This window comes from Odocoileus virginianus, unplaced genomic scaffold (assembly GCF_023699985.2).
Source record: "Odocoileus virginianus isolate 20LAN1187 ecotype Illinois unplaced genomic scaffold, Ovbor_1.2 Unplaced_Scaffold_8, whole genome shotgun sequence".
Lineage (NCBI taxonomy): Eukaryota > Metazoa > Chordata > Mammalia > Artiodactyla > Cervidae > Odocoileus > Odocoileus virginianus.
In genome coordinates this window covers 2,274,929-2,297,525 of record NW_027224270.1, presented here as the reverse complement: position 1 = coordinate 2,297,525, position 22,597 = coordinate 2,274,929, and the positions used below count along the sequence as shown (strand labels likewise).

The window sequence follows — 22,597 nt, the reverse complement described above, 5'->3', positions numbered from 1 at the left end:
TGCCTTCAATCTTCCCCAGCATCAGGGACTTTTCAAATGAGCCAGCTCTTTGCATCAGGTGGCCAAAGTATTGGAATTTTAGCTTCAGCATCAGTCCTTCCGGTAAACATCCAGGACTGATCGGATCTCCTTGCAGTCCAAGGGACTCTCAAGAGTCTTCTCCAACACCACAGTTCAAAAGCATCAATTCTTCGGTGCTCAGCTTTCTTCACAGTCCAACTCTCAATTCTTCGGTGCTCAGCTTTCTTCACAGTCGAACTCTCACATTCATACATGACCACTGGAAAAACCATAGCCTTGACTAGACAGACCTTTGTTGACAAAGTAATGGCTATGCTTTTTAACAAGCTGTCTAGGTTGGTCATAACTTTCCTTCCAAGGAGCAAGCATCTTAATTTCATGGCTGCTGTCATCATCTGCAGTCATTTTGGAGCCCCCCCAAATAAAGTCATTCACTGTTTCCCCATCTATTTGCCATGAAGTGATGGGAGTGATGCCAATCTTAGTTATCTGAATGTTGAGCTTTAAGCCAACATTTTCACTCTCCTCTTTCACTTTCATCAAGAGGCTCTTTAGTTCATCTTCACTCTCTGCCATAAGGGTGGCATCAACTGCATATCTGAGGTTATTGATATTTCTCCCAGCAATCTTGATTCCAGCTTATGCTTCTTCCAGCCCAGCATTTCTCATAATGTACTCTGCATATAAGTTAAATAAGCAAGGTGACAATATACAGCCTTGATGTACTCCTTTTCCTATTTGGAACCAGTCTGTTGCTCCATGTCCAGTTCTAACTGTTGCTTCTTGACATGCATACAGATTTCTCTGGAGGCAGGTCAGGTGGTCTGGTTATTCCCATAGCTTTCAGAATTTTCCACAGTTTATTGTGATCCACACAGTCAAAGGCTTTGGCATAGTCAATAAAGCAGAAGTAGATGTTTTTCTAGAACTCTCTTGCTTTTTCGATGATCCAGCAGATGTTGGCAATTTGATTTCTGGTTCCTCTGCCGTTTTCTAAAACCAGCTTGAACATCTGGAAGTTCATGGTTCACATATTGTTGAAGCCTGTCTTGGAGAATTTTGAGCATTACTTTGCTAGCATGTGAGATGAGTGCAATTGTGCAGTAGTTTGAGCATTCTTTGACATTGCCTTTCTTTGGGATTAATGAAAACCAACCTTTTCCAGTCCTGTGGCCACTGCTGAGTTTTCCCAATTTGCTGGCACATTGAGCGCATCACTTTCACAGCATCATCTTTTAGGATTTGAAATAGCTCAAGTGAAATTCCATCACCTCCACTAGCTTTGTTTGTAGTGATGCTTTCTAAGACCCACTTGACTTCACATTCCAGGATGTCTGGCTCTGGGTGAGTGATCACACCATTGTGATTATCTGGGTCATGAAGATCTTTTTTGTACAGTTCTTCTGTGTATTCTTGTCACCTCTTCTTAATATCTTCTGTTTCTGTTAGGTCCATACCATTTCTGTCCTTTATTGTGCCTGTCTTTGCATGAAATGTTCCCTTGGTATCTCCAATTTTCTTGAAGAGATCTCTAGTCTTTCCCATTCTATTAGTTTCCTCTATTTCTTTGCATTGACCACTGAAGAAGGCTTTCTATCTCTCCTTGCTATTCTTTGGAACTCTGCATTCAAATGAGTATATCTTTCCTTTTCTCCTTTGCCTTTAGCTTCTTAGCTTCTCTTCTTTTCTCAGCTATTTGTAAGGCCTCCTCAGACAACAGTCTTGCCTTTTTGCACTTCTTTTGCTTGGAGATGGTCTTGATCACTGCCTCAGGTACAATGTCATGAACCTCCGTCCATCATTCTTTAGGCACTCTGTCTATCATATCTAAACCCTTGAATCTATCTGTCACTTCTACTGTATAATCATATAATATTTACCTCTAGTCTAAATATTTTTAGGTAGCAGAACTTAACCAAGGCTATCTACCAGAAATTCAGAGCATACATTATCCTTAATGGTGGAACATAAAAGCATTTCCACTTGTCAACAACCACACAAACACAAACATCTCTAAGCACTGCTAGTATCCAACATTCTGTGCTGGATTGCTAAAGCAATTCTAACTAAACACAACCACGTGAAATAGGAATGTTTGTGTGTGCTCAGTCATGTCGAACTCTTCCACAGACTGCAGCCCACCAGGCTCCTCTGCCTGTGGAGTTTTCCAGGCAAGGATACTGGAGTAGGTTACCATTTCTAACACCAGGGGATCTTCCTGACCCAGGGATGGAACCCATGTCTCTTGCACCTCCTGCATTGGCAAGCAAATTCTTCACTACTGTACTATCTGGCAAGTCCTGAAATATGAATACTGGATTAAAAAACAAAGGCTCATTAATTTCAGAAGATGGGATTCTCTTGGATTTCCTAAATCTATACTGACAAACTTTTAAGAGTTCTGCAGTGTCATAAAAGATAACCTTGTAAAAAGCAAATTGCTTTTACCAGGACAGCAATAATCAATCATAAGATACATTAGAAAAAAGACATATTTCACTGTAGCAATGAAAATAAAATCCCCAGAATTAAATCTTTCAAAAAATGCATAATTATATAAAGAAATATTATTAAATTAAGAGAATACCATGCCTGGTTTAATGAAAATACAGATTGTTTTCAAGTGAAAAGTGAAAGTTGCTCAGTCATGTCCGACTCTTTGTGACCCCATGGACTATACAATCCATGGAATTCTCCAGGCCAGAATACTGGAGTGGGTAGCCTTTCCCTTCTCCAGGGGATCTTCCCAACCCAGAGATCGAACCCAGATCTCCTGCATTGCAGGCGGATTCTTTACCAGTTGAGCCACAGTGGAAGCACACGAATAAGTGGACCACACAGTTCAAACCTGTGTTTTTTAAGGGCCAACTCTGCAACAGTAGAGAAATAGTAGAGAAATACTATTGCAGGGTTGACCCTTAAACAACACAACAGAGGTTTGAACTGTGTGGTCCACTTATACATTTTTTTCCCCCAAGTATGTACAATCTGTAGTTAGTTGAGTTCAGATCATATAGTACAGATGCAGAACCACAGATATGGAGGAACTGCAAGTATGGAGAGCCAACCATAAATTATACTCAGATTTGACTGCATGAAAGGTGGCACCCCTAACTTCCTGCTTAGGGTCAACTGTAATTCTCTTCAAATCAGTACTATAAATGTACTGTGACTAAAATCAAAACCTCAAAAATATGCTCACCAACAGCCAAGAGACTTCTGAAAAACATTAGGAATGTATCACTCCCACCATTTCTGAAAACATACCAGAAAACTATAATTTAAACAATGCATTATTTATTAGGAAAATTAAATGCCTTAATTAGAGAATTTAACACATAATAAAACAGCACCCCAAACCAGGAAGAATGGATTTCAACAAATAGTTTTTGGACTTTTGAATAAAAGTAGCTCTGTACCTTGCACTCTTCACAGAAATTAATTCCAAATGGAGATCTGGATGCATACATAATTAACTTAGAAGAAAATACAGACATGCTCTATCTATATTTTGAAATAAAAGTCATAAAAATATTTATCAATTTAACTATATATAAATATAAAACATCTGTTTAAAAAAGATACCAAAAGTAAAACTAAAAGACAAGTGACCAGCTGGAAGAAAACAATGAAACAGATGTAAAAGAGTAATATCTATATGCAAACTACATGAAAAACTCCTAACTAATCCATGAGATAAAAAGACAAATCATTCACAGAAAAATGAGCAGTGTTGGCAAAAGGCAATTCACATGTCAAAAGCAAATATATGAAAAGATGTCCATCAATATTTGAAAAGATGTCCATCTTTACCTTTACCTACTAGTAAAGGTTTTTCCTAAATAATAAAGATGACAATTTTTCACCTATAAATTAAAAAAAAAATTAATAAAAAATCAAATGTCCTTAATTATATGGAGATCAGGTACTCATTCACTGTTGAGGAGAAACTTTAAACAGCTAACAGCCATTCTGGAAGCCAAATGAAGTATCTCTTTAAAACTGCCTAACTCTGGCTCAGCAAGTCAAAGCTTAAGCATACAATAGAGAAACCCTTATATGCCCACAGTCATACAGGACAGTACTCTTTTAGCATTGTTTGAAAATAGAAAAAAAAAAGCAGTAAACTACCCTAGTGTCCATTATAGGCTAAGTAGGTTGTGGAACACTATACAAAAATCAACAGGTAAGATTAGGTGTGATTATACTCAAAGAGACCACATAGAAAAGTTGCAGAATGATATACATATATCTATGTAAAAACTGAAGCTATACATTTCTTGTAGCAATTACATATATGTACAGTCACAGAAAACATGGAAGTGACTAAATGGAAACTTAACAATTGTTACTTCTAGGGAAGGTATTGGGATTGAATGTTAATCAAAAATAGATTGATGTTTTTACAAGTAAAATTCAGTCATACACTACATTTGCAATTTAAACAGTAAAGAAAAAGCAGCATGCACAAACTGACACATTTTAAGAAAAAATATACACAAAAAATTTTCCTTTGATGGCAAACATACAGGAAGAATTCTGGAAGATTACCTACCAAAATGATGCTCTAATATTATCTAAAGCTATCTCCAATAAAAACAATATACTGGACTCCTGTATTTTCATTTGAAAAAGAAAGTTCAAGATTTGTCATAGTAATACAATTTCAGTTTAGAACTCTTATTATTGTTTTAGATATTTACAATCTTCACATTGTACATAGCTGTGTACTGAAATTTTTTTCATATCTTTAGAATATAGTATTTGGGGCAAGGGGAAACACAGTTTTTAAAGTTAGAACTTAAGTGATAATTAGGGCTTCCCTGGTAGCTCAGCTGGTAATGAATCTGCCTGCAGTGCAGGAGACCCCAGTTCAATTCCTGGGATCAGGAAGATCCCCTGGAGAAGGGATAGGCTATCCATTCCAGTATTCTTGGGCTTCCCTGGTAGCTCAGACAATAAAGAATCCACCTGCAATGCAGAAGACCTGTACAATCTTCACATTGTACATAACTGTACACTGAAATTTTGCCGTATCTTTAGAATATAGTATTTGGGGCAAGGGGAAATACTGTTTTTAAAGTTAGAACTTAAGTCATTATTAACATTTAAGTCAATGGCTTTATTAAGTTTATATCCATTTCTAAAAGAACAAAGTACAAAACAATACTGGCTTATTTCTTTAGCAGTTTACTATTAATAATTCTACCTTTAAAACACTTCACCATTAAACAAAAAAACTTTGATAATTAAAGTTACCATTGATCAGCTTCTTGTGAGGACTATTCCTTCAGAGATTATTCTGTGAATGGTACTGACATTCAGATACAATCAGCTGAATTTTATGAATGACACTACTTTTTTTTTCTTTTTTTGAATGACACTACTTTTGACTATAAAAAGTTTGAACTTTTTAGATTCTTATTTTATTTTCATAAACAGGGCCTCTGACCCTTTCATTTTATTAAAATGGCACGTAAATATTAGAACAGCATACTGATCCCTTCCTACATCCGTGCGCCCCCAGCGTGTTGATCTGGAGCCACTCGTGGGCCACCTCCCAGACGGAGGCAGCAGACTCATGCACTGAGCGATTCATATTCTTTATCGGTTTTCCCAACAGCATCGGGATTTGATAGTGGGTCGAGATCAGCAAAAAGGCTGAACCAGGCAGTCAGGTCGGAGGCGGCCTTGGCAGGCTCTTCCAGCGAGGCCTGTAAGTCTTTTATGTTTTGCTCTAAAGCTGTGAAGGAAGGAATCCTGAGCCTGCCTGGGGCCTGGGGTCCGGCTCTCCTGGGGCCGCAGTGGGCGCCGGCTCCTTCAGCCGACCGTCTCCAAACACAGCGGCCCACTCTTGGCTGAACTCGCTCTCTTCCAGGGAGAAAGCGTTGAAGATTTCACTCAACAGCAGCAGGTCGTCCTTGTCAGCACCTTCAGGTTCTGGGGTCCCTGCCCTCGGGCCCCGGAAGCACTTTCGTCGGGTTTCATGTCCAGAAGCTCATCTGAGCACGCGTTGTGTGCAGAGCTTTGGTCTAAGGCAGATACAACCCTGTTTCTATCTTCGGTTTTAAAACCAGAGGATTCCTTGTGCTGGTTTTCATCCTCCAGTGAAAGTAACTGACTTGGCTGCCGCGGCCTCTGCGCTTTCCTGCTGGGCGATCCTCTTTTGTTCTTTCTCCACCGGTTTTCTCATAGGGTCTTGTAAGCTCTTTAACGTGGTAAATTCATATGGCTGATAACCCCTGAAGCTCTCATGGATGGCTGCCATAGTGTGAGAAGTTTCCTCCCCAAAATGAAGCAGAGTGGTCTGGTATGTTGCTAGCACATGAGACAAAAGATTGCATCTGCTTGCTCCAAGAAGATCCACTTTTTGACACACATCCATCTTCAATTTGTCAAAGCTTTTTTTTGGCAAGGCGAACTTGTGTTTGCATCTTCCTGAACGTCTCCATGCGGTTCACCGTCAGACAAGTGTCAGAGATGGCCCTATGCCGGAAAGTCTCCACTTCTTGGTGAAAGCGGCACAGAGGGTTTCTCAGAGCCAACCTTTGCTGGGAAGAAAAGCAGAGGGCCTTTCCTGTCGCTGGCATCATTTTTCCCACTCTGGTTTTATCTTGGATGCCTTGGGACCGGAGAAATTTTCCCAGTTCGTTTTCTTCTTGAGACAAGAAAATACTCTCTTTTGATAGAGTACAATTGCTTTAGACAAGTCCAGACAGGCTCTCTGAATTGAGTGAAACAGCTCTAGCTTGGCATCCAGGTCTGCGTCCGAGGCAACGACGTGCTCATCTCCTTTCTTCCCCGTGGCTTTCATAAAGGCCTGCTTGGTTTCCCAATACTTCTGCTGCATCTTATTTACAACCGACTTGTCTTGGGGATATCGATGGTGTAAGTCCCAGGGATAACTGACATGGTTCCTCCTCCTTCTCTTTTCTACTCGGAGCCCCGGCCCGGAGCCTCCCCGGCCAGCCGCGTCAGCTCCCGCATCCGACGTCAGCGTCAGTAGAAGGCGAGGGAAGGGGGCGGAGGGAGCACAGGAACCGCTCCTTCCCGCCGCGGTCGCCGCCAGCCGGCAGAGCGGGCGGGCGCCCCGCCTCCCCGTGAGCTCCTGGGGCTGCGACCCCGCCGTCGCCTCCCCTCCCTGTTTCTCCCCCTCCCGGGACGCCCAGCGGGCGACCGCTCTCAGCAGGACCCCGGGACCCAGAGGAGGGAGGGGTCGATGGCCTCACCTCATGTGGGGCGGGTCCGGGATGGGGGCAGTGAGTCTCCTCCTCTCTACTCCCTCGGGTCCTTCCTCGACCCCCATCTCCTGGGGTGACCCCCGCTCGGATCTGCCGCCCCTTATTTTATTCTTTATTTTATTCTTAAAATAAGCTTTTAAGAATTGCTTATTATTAATTGACATACTGCTGAAGCCTTGAACCACAGAAATAACGATGGAAAAAGGGAAGCGTGCCAGAGCTGGCTGGTTCCACAATGGTTATGACAGAAAAATGTCGTCAGCATTCTTTCCAAATGAAAAGGTCATCAGTGGGGAAGAAAGGCCTTTCAAGGCTATCTTCAATGGAATTTGGAATTTCCCTCACCCATTCCAGGTATCTGTTCAACTGCCTCCTACAGCAAGCTTGTGAAAGCACCTCTCATGGCAAAAAAAAAAAAAATAAGTTCCTGTAGAAAGGGTACAATGGAGAGAGGACTAGGCCAGTGCTAGAAAAATCTGGATCTGTCACTGAGACCCTGGGTGGAACTCAGCAGTCTCCTCTTCTGCAATGCAAGAAGGTGGCACTGACACGCCTTCCAGCTCTAACTGTGTTTTCATCCAAGGCCACCCATGGAAGACACATGCCTTTTTACCTCATAACATGAAGGTACTCTTTAAACTGTGTATCACTTTTAACTTCAGTTTAACTTGGCAATACTTTACATGAGAGACCCAGCATACCTCAGCATGTAACAAACATTCAAAAAACACAAGCTTGGTGATGACAATTCAAAAGAAGTCACATCCAAGTAACTGATGAAGAAACTAACAAAATGTATCCCTTGAGAAGACTCTTCACATCTTTAAAACAAAAGATAGGTTTAATTTTATTTCAAGAAAATATTCAGCATTTAAAGTGGAGTCACAGTGACTGACTAGTCAGTAGTGCTGGCATTTATCTTCCTTTCACATTGAAACTTGGAAAACAAGGGTATGAGTTAAATTGAACCTCTTTAATATAAAAGCCTTTGATTTAGTTACATAACTATTTTTATAACAAAGCACTTTTAATATAATTTAAAACACACATGCTTTGATTAAAGAGTGACTGTAAATGGATCCAGCTTTCTTCCAACTGTGATGACAACTTTGTCATTTCTTCCAAAAGTACTGGCTCTGAAGGAAGCATTTTCAGGTGCAACTGAAAAGAAAAATGATAGCTGAACATTTAAGAAATCTAAAATTTTTGTTTATTCTGGATTTAACTGTTTTACAAGGAACCTTAGAAGACACTATTCTTGATTTTTTTCCTTAAAGGCTGGTTTATTGCAATCTCACATCTCCCTCTTCTCTATTATGAGTCTTCATGGTTCTGTCACTCTCTCAGTAAAATTGAAGTAATGACTCTCCTCTATGTAAGGAGAGTCCTGATACACATCAAGAAGCAAAGTCCTAGTTCTAAATTTACAACTGTGGTAAATTTGGGAAAAAATACAGGAACAATTTGCAGCATTTCTAATTTTTTATCCTACATACTACCATCTATAAATCTACTTTTTAAATAATTTCAAATAATTAATTCAAATGAAAACTTTTTTAGATATTTATGAGATAAATAATCTATCTGCTATTACTGAAAATCTACCTCCTTCAATATATTATAGCAGTGAGATAAACATGAGTTCTCCATTATATTTGTCATAAAAGCAACTCTGTTATTGTCAAATCGTTTGAAACTCCTTCAACCAGGACAAAAGTAAACCTTAATTTTTTCATGACCATTAAAAAAAACCCCTGCCAAAATGTAACAAAATAAAAATGTTAATAGGTTAATATACTGATCAAATGGATGACACAGAAGTCAGGGGGTTGAGTCAAAATTGTGCTGAGCTAAAAAAACAGAAGTCAACAAAGAACATTTAGAAGCTGCTGCCCCGTCCAGCTATCTAGTACGGTAGTCGCTAGGCACAGAAAGCTGCTGAAATTAATTAATTTCTATAAAATGAAAAACTCAGGTTCTCAGTCACATCAGCCATGATTCAAGTGTTCAGTAGCCACACACAGTGAAGTGTGGATATAGAATGTTTCCATCTCTGCAGACATTTCTATCAGACAACACTACTCTGGAGGAGGGCAAGCTGTGAAGTGCTATCTCACATCTTAGACTTACTTTCAGAAACAGGGCGAGGTATGCCTGGGCCAACTCAAAATCACGCTTTCTGTCCAACATCATCCCAATCATCTTCAAGAAGCTCTTCATAATGTCTACTGAACCACCACAATCAGGAGACAAGCTTCGAAGCTCTGTTTCAATTCCTGATGGGCCTAATTCTTTCAGAAGGGTAACAGCAGCTTCATCTACATTGTTTTAATAAGAATCCAGTTATTACCGACAATCATTTCATTTAAGAAACTAGTTTTCATTTCAAACCCAACATATTTAAATTTGCATTTTTAGCAATTTCTTTCTATTAAGGCTGTTAAAATCTAATTAACACTTAGCACCAGACATTTTAACATGCTTATACATCAGTCAGAACAAATCCAATATAAGAAGGCTACCAAGTTACTGATATACACCAAGTTATTAATAATATTTGCTAGTGAGAATAAGATGAGGTGAGGGAATTTATTTTTGTATTGTTTATAAAAATTATAAAAGTATCACTTGTTAATTAACAAACATTAATACTACAGAAATATACCTGGGGAAAGACTCCATCTTATTCACCACAAATCTACTTTTCCCTAGAAGTAAGCACTCTTGTTTCATATACATCCCATGAAAACATATTCTATACTTATATAAGGCATTTGATATTACAATGGCAATGCCTATGCTTTTAGCTTTTTGCCAAAGAACAATACCATTGACAAGAGTCTAATACATTTTGTTTTTCAGTGGATATTAAATAATAGTGCCTCTCTTCTTTGTTCCCTCATAAATATAACAAGTTACTCCTTTAATAATCCTGCTACTCTTTAGCTATCAGTACAAGTACCATTCTTTGACTTTTGCCAATGTGCACTCGAGTGATACTGGCATGAAAACACAAAGCAACTGGGTCAGAAGACAAGAGGGTACTCAAACAGGAGAATGACTGTAATTCTGTTAATTGCTTACAGCTCTCATTATCATTATTAGCTATCATTATTCCAGCTTTCAAATTTAAAACACTCAATTTTTTAAAAAAGCCTTTTTGTGTGATAATTTGGTAATATCTGAAATTACTGAAAACAAAAGTCTATTGCAAAGTACACTGCAAATTGCACTTGTAAATAAAAAGAAGAGCAAAAAAGAAAAAAATTCCAATTTTCCATACAGAAAGAGAGGTTCTCAAAAGATTATTATCATCTTAACATCTGAGTGTAGTGTCACTCATCTACTGTAAACAGAGTAAAAATTACTTCAGATTAAAACCAAGATTTCAATCCTTTGGCTTTTACTTTCAACTACTGAGAAATCTGCTAATATTTCACTCAAGTCTCTTCATATAAAGTAACATAATAAGCTGAAATACTTGGTAAAATATTTTATAATTTAACTTACATTTATTATTTACCAGTCCTTCCTCAAGCTTCAAGCAGAAATCCGATTTTTGAGCCAAAATCCCAAGATTTACCACTTTAGACTTAAAGGAAAACAAATACACATTATTCAAAAACCACAAATATAACAAAAAATGTAAAGTTTATAATTAAAAGCTAGCATTAATTACTCTGTATCCGTAAAACTGGGTCTTGGTTAAAACTACAAACGCACAACATACAACACACGCCCCGTGTCCCTAGAACACCCCCTCTAGCCTGGCTCTCACCTGCTGAGGGTCACTGTTTTGCTCAGGAGCAGCGTATCTGGTCACAAGGCCAGGAACAGTTGGAATGAAAAACGGTGCTGATCTGGGCACTGTGGGTGGCTCCTTCGGTTTGTTCTTTTTCTAAGAAAAATGAGAAAAGCAAAAAAAGACTAGTAATTATCTTGCCAACAGTTTCTAACATTTAATTCCCACTTAATCTTTAAAAAGCCCCAAAGGTAAAAAAATAAAATAAAAAGAAAGAAATTTAGATTAGGATACTGAAATGAAATCCCAAACAACCAATATACCACAGATATCCTTAAACTGGGCTTCCCAATGCAAACCTCTAGTACTCTTGCTGTTAAGGCAAAAGGAAAACGACAGGGTTCAGAAGAAGCTCTGAGGCAAAAACAGCTCATTTTCCTGAAACATGAATATTTAGGTGAAGAAGTACAAGCAATTTTGAACTTCTTTTATACTGAAATACAAGATGGGCTAGAAAGCAAAATTTACATAAATGCTCAACAGTTTTCCAAATGTCTCTTCTCCAAAAGAAATCTAGAGCCAGAGGGAGTCTCTGCCATTAAAAGTAATTTAGTAAATTTTGTGTGTAGGTGTGAAGCATGGCCCTAATTCTTCTATTTTATTGGAATTTTTATTTTTCCTTAGTACTCTGTGTTTTTAAAAAGCAAGAGAATACTGTCGTTCCTTCATAAACTATTTCAAGTGTCAGCAAAATTCTATCGCAAAAATTCCATTGGAATTCCCACTGACAGAATTCAATTTTGGTGACTACACTGTTACATATCACTATCTCAAGAGAATTTGATGGACTCTTAAGAAGTCTCACAATTTTACCTTATACTACTAGTCTTCCATTCTTTAGGAACCATGGGGAGATTTGCTTTTTGAAAGAAAGTCAGGGATATCTGTGGCCTCTTGGAGCCACAGCATAAAACAAAGTCGAACCAAGTACAGCCCGTAGCAAAGTAAGCACAACCTTCTCTGTGACGGGGAAACTGTAGTTAGAGTCAGTTACCCTTCCTAACTCACTGTTCTTGAATTAGAAGGCAATCACTGAGTTGTAAATAAAAACAAAGGGCTTTGGAGAAGTTCCACAGGGCTCTGGAAATTACCTAATTTCATAAAGGAAGCCATAAATATAAAAGTTAACCACAGGACAAAAATAAAAATTCTAATTTCTTTCATTCAGAAGGAAATTAAAATATTGGAGGTGTTATAAAGAGCATTCATTCACATTTCTCTATATTTTTATGCAGGACAAACTGTATCTTAGCAAGAAGAGTGCCCACCAAATTTAAGTCAATTAATTGGGCATTATTCTAATTGCTCCCCTCACACTCACCTAGTTGTACTTTTTAATGTATTGGTTTTAAAGTCATTCCATAAACTACTTCCTTTACAGCTGACAGACTAGACAATATAACTATGTACCTAAACAACATACCTTTATGCTGAAGCCCAATCTTTCAAAAGGTGAGCAACTAAAAAGGAGCACTTTCAAATTTTGAGTCAAACGAACATGTGAAAACTTCTCTTTTCTTACCCAAGACATGCATGTCTTTTCTGGTGCTAATTTACTAGCTACAAAAACAGTTAGGACAGCGTGTCATAGTTATCTGTGTCAGTGTTCCTTACGTGTTTTTTGCCAGCCCACAATGTGACTTAGCACACACACAGCCTCTAGTGACTGTATGCATGCTCAGTGCTGTGCTTAGTCACTCAGTGGTGTCCAACTGACTGCAGCCCGCCAGGCTCCTATGTCTATGAGCTTCTCCAGGAGAGAATACTCAAGTGGGTTGCCATGCCCTCCCCCAGGGGATCTTCCCAGCTGAGCGACTGAACCCAGGTCTCCGGCACTGCAGGCGGTTCTTTACCATCTGAACCATCAGAGAAGACCATGATTACCCACGTGGGTAGCCTATCTCTCATCCAGGGGATCTTCCCAAGCCAAGAACTGAACCAGACTGCAGGGAGCTTCTTTACCAGCTGAGCTACCAGGAATGCCTGACTGTATGTATACATCTAACCAAGTTGAGTTGCATAAAACAAAACTCACCCTAATTCTCAGAAGATAATCTCTGAAATTTTCTAGTCTGTACCTTTCAGTTGCTTTTGATACTCACAAATAGGGGTCATGAAGCATGCTTTGAAGCACATTAATTCATACCATAACTGCCCATTTCTCATGTACCTTAAGGACAAGGGGCTAAGTTATTTTCCACTGCTATTATCTCAAGACGCGATCTACTACCTAGTTCATATTAATTTATGCGCCTGAACCCAAATGCAAACCTTCCTGCAGCAGACAGAGCAGGGTGTGGTATGATAAAGTGTGACTGAAGTTTAATTTTAAAAAGACCAGTGAAAATATTCTAGTCAAATGTCTAGAAACAGAAACATCACACATTATGACAACTTTTTTCCCACCTCATTTCAGAAGTTAAGTGAGATTAGGCTAGGTTTAAAACACCCAATTTCCAATAGCTCAGTAGTTGCAGTCTATACTATTGCTATATTTGAAGGTCCCTGAGTGCTCTCAAAGTAGATATATATACATGGAGAAGGTCTTGTAATAATACTAGACTAAATAGTATTCAGCTAAGTGGTATTTGCTTTACTATCTTAGGCATTAACTACTCCACCTAAAGACCTCCAAGAAAGGGAAGCTATCTTTATTAAAGAAAATACTTTTGGAATATGTCTTCAGGGGCCAATATTAAGTGTACTATAGTATTACCTTAATAACATCAAGATTAAGAAGGTTTTTCCACCGGGATTCAGGAAGCAGTGACAGAGTTACCAACTGCTCATTCAGCTGTTCTGGGGAGTCATACTCTATCATTTCATCACTTGGTTCTACGGTTTCTTCTGATAATTCTACATCTTAAAACAAAAAATTTTCAGGTAAAACAAATTAATGCTGAATAAAATTTTTATCATATAAAAGCAACTTAATTAACTTCAAGTCCATTAGTATTTCATAACATGTTCACTCAATATAACCTTGTAAACTCTATTCATTTTCTTATTTTCTCACATTAAGTACAATTTCCATCGCCAGACTCAAAACATTTTTCTACTGTTTCAAATGAATACTCCATCAATTATGTCTTTGTTTATACAAAGATTCATGAAGTCATTCAAAATACTTAAGATAAAAAAATATTGTGACTGAATGCATTAAACTTTGCCTTCAGTGGCAATATTCTGCAGGTTAGGTCTATTATATTACGCTTCAAAAATTACTTTACTAGTTTTTGATTACCTTGGGTTTGACAAGTACCAGGAAGCATCACTACTGAAGGAACATAATCTGTGGGAAGTGGCCGTAATGAAACAACTGAATACAGGGAAATATTGGACCTGAGACATAAAAAACAAAAGCAATATTGTACAATTTATAAAAAATATTTTCAGAGACGCTTCGATTACTGGTAACAATCTCCATGATCTTGAATTTGGCTACAAATTACAATCACTTGTTAAAAAAAAACAAACTCAAAAACAGATAGTATTAATTTCAAAATGCTTTGACTCATGTCACAGATGTCTTCACAAGAAAGCTGTCCATAAGTATTATGAACAGAGACTTTATTTTTAATGTAGCACAAAAAAGTACTTGAGAGATCAGTAGTGGATACTATTCTTATAAGGTAACATAACATCTATTTATTTATACTGCTTTGACAAATGGCAACCTTCATCTAAGGAAACTACAACTGAAGGAAAGACGGACTCAGAGCATTAAGTCAGATGGTGATTATGTGGATCGGATTTCTGGGGGTGCTGAACAGTCATGGGTTCCCCTGTCTCTAGAAAGGTCCTTTCAGTGCTACTTGACCCTGCGTCATGACTTTGGATCTGACTGACTAATCTGATCCACATCTGACTAATCAAGATGTGGACATCTGTCCCAAAGTGGGCTAATCATATTGTTTCCTGTATATAATGAACCTGGAATGGAACATAAAAACTGGAAACACCAGGTCCTGAGTTCCATGAACAGCTGCACTGTATGCTCTGTTGCCGAGGTACCACACCACTGCTCTCCCATCCTGACTGTTCAAGACTCAAAGATTCCAGGAGACACTGCATTCTGCTTATTAAGGTGACCAGAGCCTATTTCTATTACATGTTAAATTTATTTTCACATCCTAAAAAACTCAATTAGAAACTCTTCTAACTAGAAAAGGAATTCATTTTTTTCTCTTCCTCAATAATAAGAGTTAAATTTTAAACTCACTTATCCTTTCTGCAAATAGAAGTCAAGTAGGGTAACAAATAAAAATCAGACATGGCCAACTCTTTGCAACCCCATGAACTATACATATACAGTCCATGGAATTCTCCAGGCCAGAATACTGGAGTGGGTAGCCTTTCCCTTCTCCAAGGGATCTTCCCAACACAGGGATCAAACCCAGGTCTCCCATTGCAGGCAGATTCTTTATCAGCTGAGCCACCAAGGGAAGCCCAAGAATACTGGGGTAGGTCAGTTCAGTTCAGTTCAGTTGCTCAGTCATGTCCAATTCTTTGCGACCCCATGAATCGCAGCACGCCAGGCCTCCCTGTCCATCACAAACTCCCAGAGTTTACTCAAACTCATGCCCATCGAGTCGGTGATGTCATCCAGCCATCTCATCCTCTGTCGCTCCCTTCTCTTCCTGCATCAGGGTCTTTTCCAATGAGTCAACTCTTCGCATGAGGTGGCCAAAGTATTGGAGTTTCAGCTTCAGCATCAGTTCTTCCAATGAACACCCAGGACTGATCTCCTTCAGGATGGACTGGTTGGATCTCCTTGCAGTCCAAGGGACTCTCAAGTCTTCTCCAACTCCACACTTCAAAATCAAACTTTTTGGCACTCAGCTTTCTTCACAGTCCAACTTTCACATACACACATGACCACTGGAAAAACCATAGTCTTGACCAGACGGACCTTTGTTGGCAAAGTAATATCTCTACTTTTTAATATGCTATCTAGGTTGTTCATAACTTTCCTTCCAAGGAGTAAGAGTCTTTTAATTTCATGGCTGCAGTCACCATCTGCAGTGATTTTGGAGCCCCCCCAAAAAAAGTCTGATGCTGTTTCCACTGTCTCCCCATCTATTTCCCATGAGGTGATGGGACCAGATGCCATGATCTTAGTTTTCTGAATGTTAAGCTTTAAGCCAACTTTTTCACTCTCCTCTTTCACTTTCATCAAGAGGCTTTTTAGTTCCTCTTCACTTTCTGCCATAAAGGTTGTGTCATCTGCATATCTGAGGTTATTGATATTTCTCCCGGCAATCTTAATTCCAGCTTGTGCTTCTTTCAGCCAAGCGTTTCTCATGATATACTCTGCATATAAGTTAGAATAAGCAGAATGACAATATATAGCCTTGATGTACTCCTTTTCCTATTTGGAACCAGTCTGTTGTTCCATGTCCAGTTCTAATTGTTGCTTCCTGACCTGCATACAGGTTTTCTCAAGAGACAGGTCAGGTGGTCTGGTATTCCCATCTCCTTCAGAATTTTCCACAGTTTATTGTGATCCACACAGTCAAAGGCTTTGGCGTAGTCAATAAAGCAGAAATAGATGTTTTTCTGGAACTCTCTTGCTTTTTCGATGATCCAGGCAGATGTTGGCAATTTGATCTCTGGTTCCTCTGCCTTTTCTAAAACCAGTTTGAACATCTGGAAGTTCTCGGTTCACGTATTGCTGAAGCCTGGCTTGGACAATTTTGAGCATTATGTTACTAGCGTGTGAGATAAGTGCAATTGTGCAGTACTTTGAGAATTCTTTGGGATTGCCTTTCTTAGGGATTGGAACGAAAACTGACCTTTTCCAGTCCTGTGGCCACTGCTGAGTTTTCCAAATTTGCTGGCATATTGAGTGTAGCACTTTCACAGCATCATCTTTCAGGATTTGAAATAGCTCAACTGGAATTCCATCACATCCACTAGCTTTGTTCATAGTGATGCTTTTCTAAGGCCCACTTGACTTCACATTCCAGGATGTCTGGCTCTAGGTGAGTGATCACACCATTGTGATTATCTGGGTCATGAAGATCTTTTTTGTACAGTTCTTCTGTGTATTCTTGTCACCTCTTCTTAATATCTTCTGCTTCTGTTAGGTCCACACCATTTCTGTCCTTTATTGAGCCCATCTTTGCATGAAATGTTTCCTTGGTATCTCTAATTTTCTTGAAGAGATCTCTAGTCTTTCCCATTCTGTTGTTTTCCTCTATTTCTTTGCACTGATCACTGAGGAAGGCTTTCTTATCTCTCTTTGCTATTCTTTGGAACTCTGCATTCAAATGGGAATATCTTTCCTTTCTCCTTTGCTTTTCGCTTCTCTTCTTTTCACAGCTATTTGTAAGGCCTCCTCAGACAACCATTTTGCCTTTTTGCATTTCTTTTCCATGGGGATGGTCTTGATCCCTGTCTCCTATACAATGTCACAAACCTTCGTCCATAGTTCATCAGGCACTCTGTCTATCAGATCTAGTCACTTAAATCTATTTCTCACTTCCACTGTATAGTCATAAGGGATTTGATTTAGGTCATACCTGAGTGGTTATCCCTACTCTCTTCAGTTTAAGTCTGAATTTGGCAATAAGGAGTTCATGATCTGAGCCACAGTCAGCTCCTGGTCTTGTTTTTGCTGACTGTATAGAGCTTCTCCATCTTTGTTTGCAAAGAATCTGATTTCGGTGTTGAGTATCTGGTGATGTTCATGTGTAGAGTCTTCTCTTGTGTTGTTGGAAGAGGGTGTTTGCTATGACCAGTGTGTTCTCTTGGCAAAACTCTATTAGCCTTTGCCCTGCTTCATTCTGTACTCCAAGGCCAAATCTGCCTGTTACTCCAGGTGTTTCTTGACTTCCTACTTTTGCATTCCAGTCCCCTATAATGAAAAGGACATCTTTTTTGGGTGTTAGTTCTAAAAGGTCTTGTAGGTCTTCATAGAACCATTCAACTTCAGCTTCTTCAGTGTTACTGGTTGGGGCATAGGCTTGGATTACCGTGATATTGAATGGTTTGCCTTGGAAACGAACAGAGATCATTCTGTCGTTTTTGAGATTGCATCCAAGTACTGCATTTCAGACTCTTTTGTTGACTATGATGGCTACTCCATTTCTTCTAAGGGATTCCTGCCCACAGTAGTAGATATAATGGTCAGCCTATCCCTTCTCCAGGGGATCTTCCTAACCCAGGAATCAAACCAGGGTCTCCTGCACTGCAGGCAGATTCTTTACCAGCTGAGCTACAGAAAAGCCCTATTACTATCCTTTCTGCAAATAAAAGTCAGATAAAAATCTGTGGCTAACAGATAAAAATCAAACATGTAGCTTAGAATATACACTTTAGCAAAGGTATCTAACTTATCAAGCAGAAGTTGACTCAACTGTAGACTTAAGGTGAACTATGTGACACTTCCATTTTATGTTTAAAAACCCCCAAAACCTGATGGGCAATAAAGCAACTACAATTGTCTGACAATATCATCTTCCTTTTTCTTCTTACCCCAGAGAGAACTGTATGAGAGAACTTACCACAGATAAATTCCAAGGTGGTCGACATGGGAAGTGGCCAGAAAGTCTCCAGTCGGGGACATAGTAACATTAAGAGGAGCCGAGTCCAACAAAAAGCTGTCTATAAGACTATAAACAGAATCAAGATGTTAAAGTACTTCAACTCTATTAAAAAGGACAATTCACAAAATATCATTTTGCTAAAAGAACAAAGGGTAAGAGATGCAGAAAATTTTTGCTTTTCACTTTTAAATCACCAACACCAAAAAGTCATCACTAACAAAGAGCATTGTCAACTAAGTTACAATGGGAAAATAATCTCCTCAATGAGAAACAGCCAGAACACTAAAGTGATCAATTAATTGGAGAGAGAGTTTCAATAACAGGGAGAATACAGGAGGCAATGCTGTTTTTCTGGAATGCCATTTTGGTAGGTTCGGAAACAATTCTAAAGATGTCACACATTTAAAATAAATTATCAGCACTCTCCTGTATTTGTTATGCCAGTGAAAATAACAAAAGGGGTAGGCAACAGAAGAAAGTAATAAAATGGCCATGGGAGAATGGTAGTGGCGAAAAATAGTGTGAGCAATTCTGTTTTTCAAAGAGGTAACTGTATGAAGTTCAGTCTCCACAGCATCACCATAAAGCGCTAGTCCACACGGATACTTCAGAAAGCTGGGAGCAGGGGCTGTGAAAAGTTGGGGAGGAAAAGGAGCGACGGCACCCCAGAAGACGCACAGCGGGCTCCTCAGAAAGCAGTGTGTTCGACGAACATGAACCTCACAGATGGGCAGGGATTCAACGATGCTGATGGCCAAGAAAGCACCTTTCGGGAGAAGGAATGTGGAAGGCAGGGCAGGGGGAGCTGTGCCCAGTGAGGAGTGCAGTTTGGTCGTGAATACCAAACATCTGAGTTTGTTTTCTCTCTTAACCAATGGAAAGCCACTACAGGCTTTTGAGCAGATGGCAGTATAATCTCTACTTTCATAAGAAAATCTGGCAGCAGAACATAGAATATATTTGAACAGGAAGAACAGTGAGATTATAGTCATTCAACAAGCAGGGAAGATCTGAACTAGGATGGTGGCAGCAGGAAGCGAAATGAGGTGAATTTAAGGAGCGAACAGAAAGCCCTAAGACGCAGGCACATTGCAGACGAGGCTTCCTAGGCTGGCTGAGGGTGCAAGTACTCTGTGCACTTAAGAGGAGTATGCTGGTTTTAGTAAGAGCTGCTTTAAAAACTACTTTGTTCACTGACACCATTACGTTATCCAAGAGAAGGCATGGCAAAATGACTGAAGTTCAGAATCTTCAGTAATTACATTATTTCAGTCAAGAAAATAACAGGAGTTAACACTTTTTTCAGTGTTCCATGCTCGGATGTATTCTGAGCACTTCTGACTACTAATTGAATCCTCACAACCCCGAGGCAGATCCATCCTTACTACACCCATTAGAAAAAATGAGGCCCAGTCATACTTGCTCAAGGTAGAAAGTAACAGAGACATACCTGTCACCAAGCAGTCTGCACACTTAATCACCAAAAGCTCAGTAACACCACTATTGAAACTACAGGCAGAGCAGTCTGACAGAGCACACACACCCAGAAGATGACTACCGTGGTGACTCACGGAAAGCACCCCGAGCAGCTCAGATGTAACATGGAGGCAATGACTAAAGGACCTGTCCTTAATGGAATCTCTCTCAATTTGTTCACTGAGTGATTAACAATTACAAACTTTAACTAATGAATACAAAATAGTAGGACAAGACTAAGATAAGCAGCACTACAAACAAACTAAAGTGGGCTCAGGACAATGACTGATGTTTAAATTCTCACTTATGGGAAAAAAATCTGATTAATAATGTCTGATTTCTGTTCAACCATTCTTTGGAAACACACAAGAATAGCTGCTTGGGGGATCAAACGAATTGGGGAAAAGGACGTTTGCTAAACACTTATTATATACCAGAGACTATCAAATTATTTAATTCATTTAATGCAAACAACCCAGAGAAGAACCACTATCTCAATGTACACTGATGACTAAGCCTAAACTCAGGAATTTTAGATCTCACCATCTATTCTTTGTCTTAATACTTGCTCACTGAAGTGTGTGTGAGGGATCAAACTCCCTGACACGTTCAGAATCTATCTGTTAAAGAGGAATCTACTGCTTGAGCAAATTTATTTTATTTGATACTATAATTATTTTGGCAAATTCACTGTGCAACGTGGTTTCCACAGCTGTTGTGTGTGGGTAGACTGGCCTTCCATTATGCAAAAGCATCAAATTGAGGAAGTGGTTTCTACATACACAGCATGTTTTACATGGCCACATTAGCTCATAAAGCCTAAGTGTACAGGTTTAATCCCAGACCTAACTACCATACTGTCACCTGCCAATCCTACAAAATGAAAAGTTCCAGGTAAATTATAAGGTTTTTGAGAGAATCTTAAAAAAAAATCCTCATTGTAAGGGGTCAGATTTTTAAGCACCGAGTCCTATGCACACAGGTAACATTAACTCACTTCTGATTATATTCTAAACCAATGTAGACAATGTCTAGATGTTCAATCTCCAAAGTGATGGAATCCTCAATGAATAAAACAAATGGATAGTTCTGCCTCAGTAGGAAATGCAAAGCAAAATTCTATTCCAATTATTCTCATGCAATGCCCCTCAGAAAGCAGGGGTTGGGTGGATGAGACAGAACAAAATGCAAAATTCTATTAAAACTATTTAATTTTATATTTTTCTCACCCTGAAAAGCATTCAATCTAAACTTTTAGGAGATTAAAAGTAGCCATAAATAAAAGGTGGTAGCAGATGACAGATAATTTCAAGGTCAAAAATTTCAACCCTACTTCTGAGAACCCTACAGACAGAAGAAAATTTTCTGCACTTAAAAAAACTACTTTACAGGAAACAGTTCAGTACCTATGCAATTTGTTTTAGACAGGCACAATTAATTCCAGATGGCTGCATTTGCATGTTACCACACCAAAGGTCTACTTATACACGGCTTCACATTTTAGCCTTTGAAATGAGAGTATTCATTCTTTACATATTTAACATGTTATGTAAATGATAAAACTGCTTACTGAAGAAAAAACTAGGAATCCCCAAAGCTTGTCATACTAGTTATGTTTAAGAAAAGAAGTGAAATAAAAAAGCCCATCATTACCTACAGCTGTATGGTCCTTACTGTATCTTCTACATCAAGAAAACCAAATCACCCTTAGAACATACCCAAGCAAGGCTGGCACCACAACTGCTGGGAAATTTCCTTTCTCTTATGCTCACTACAGCGAAATCTCACTGACAAACTATGCTGCCTTGGGCAAATCACTTAACTTCTGAGCCTCCATTTCCTCATTTGTGCAACAGGACTAAATCCAGTACCTCCATAACAGAATATGAGACAAGATGAAAACTTAAAAAGCACTCGAAGTGCTCAGAAGTCCACGGAAAAAGTCAACTGCAACTAGGCAGCAGCAGTTGCCTAGGAGAAGGGAGACTTCTCATTTGCCCCACTTCAAATCTTAACCAAAGAGGTAGTTATTTGTGTCTTTATTAAAAACATACTTTAGTCCAATCAGAGTACATATTATCTTTTCTATGTGACTCTTCTCTTGCTCTTGTGTTCCCCCAGCTTAGTTTCTTTGTATTCACTTAAAACTGTCTGTGTTCACTGAAAAATAAGATACTAGACGTGAAAACATGTCAGATTTAAATGTGTTCATCGTTTTACTAAAATAAGAAATTCAGCAAAAAGCCTTATGCTGAGTAAAAGATTGGTGGCTCTGAATGCTACTTTCGGATCCTAATTTTTCCATTCCCCAAAAAACTTGCCACTTTTAGAAAACATTCTGACTATTTAGTACTACTGAACATTAACCTCCCTCTCTCATCTGATGTGAACTAAAACTACTACAAAGGAAAATGAAAAGGGCAAAGTGTCAACTCTATTTCCTACACAACTTTCCTACTACAAAGCAATTCAAATTATACGGTTTACTTTTATAAAATAGAAGTCCA

General features: G+C 39.0%; 1 protein-coding gene and 1 pseudogene across 1 annotated transcript in view; both read right to left on the bottom strand.

The window, feature by feature from the left end:
• Positions 1 to 3,301: 3,301 nt before the first annotated feature.
• On the bottom strand, positions 3,302 to 7,611 carry LOC110134832 (islet cell autoantigen 1 pseudogene; annotated as a pseudogene).
• Positions 7,612 to 8,084: 473 nt separating this feature from the next.
• WDR36 (WD repeat domain 36) overlaps positions 8,085 to 22,597 on the bottom strand; it is a 42,196-nt gene continuing 27,683 nt past the window's right edge. The window contains exons 17-23 of the mRNA XM_020889511.2: positions 18,573 to 18,680; positions 14,309 to 14,406; positions 13,781 to 13,926; positions 11,041 to 11,160; positions 10,773 to 10,854; positions 9,393 to 9,580; positions 8,085 to 8,423 (exon numbers count right to left, since the gene is read on the bottom strand). Of these exons, the coding sequence (XP_020745170.1) occupies positions 8,274 to 8,423; positions 9,393 to 9,580; positions 10,773 to 10,854; positions 11,041 to 11,160; positions 13,781 to 13,926; positions 14,309 to 14,406; positions 18,573 to 18,680 (892 nt within the window). The 3' untranslated portion in view covers positions 8,085 to 8,273. The remainder of the gene's footprint in view (positions 8,424 to 9,392; positions 9,581 to 10,772; positions 10,855 to 11,040; positions 11,161 to 13,780; positions 13,927 to 14,308; positions 14,407 to 18,572; positions 18,681 to 22,597) is intronic.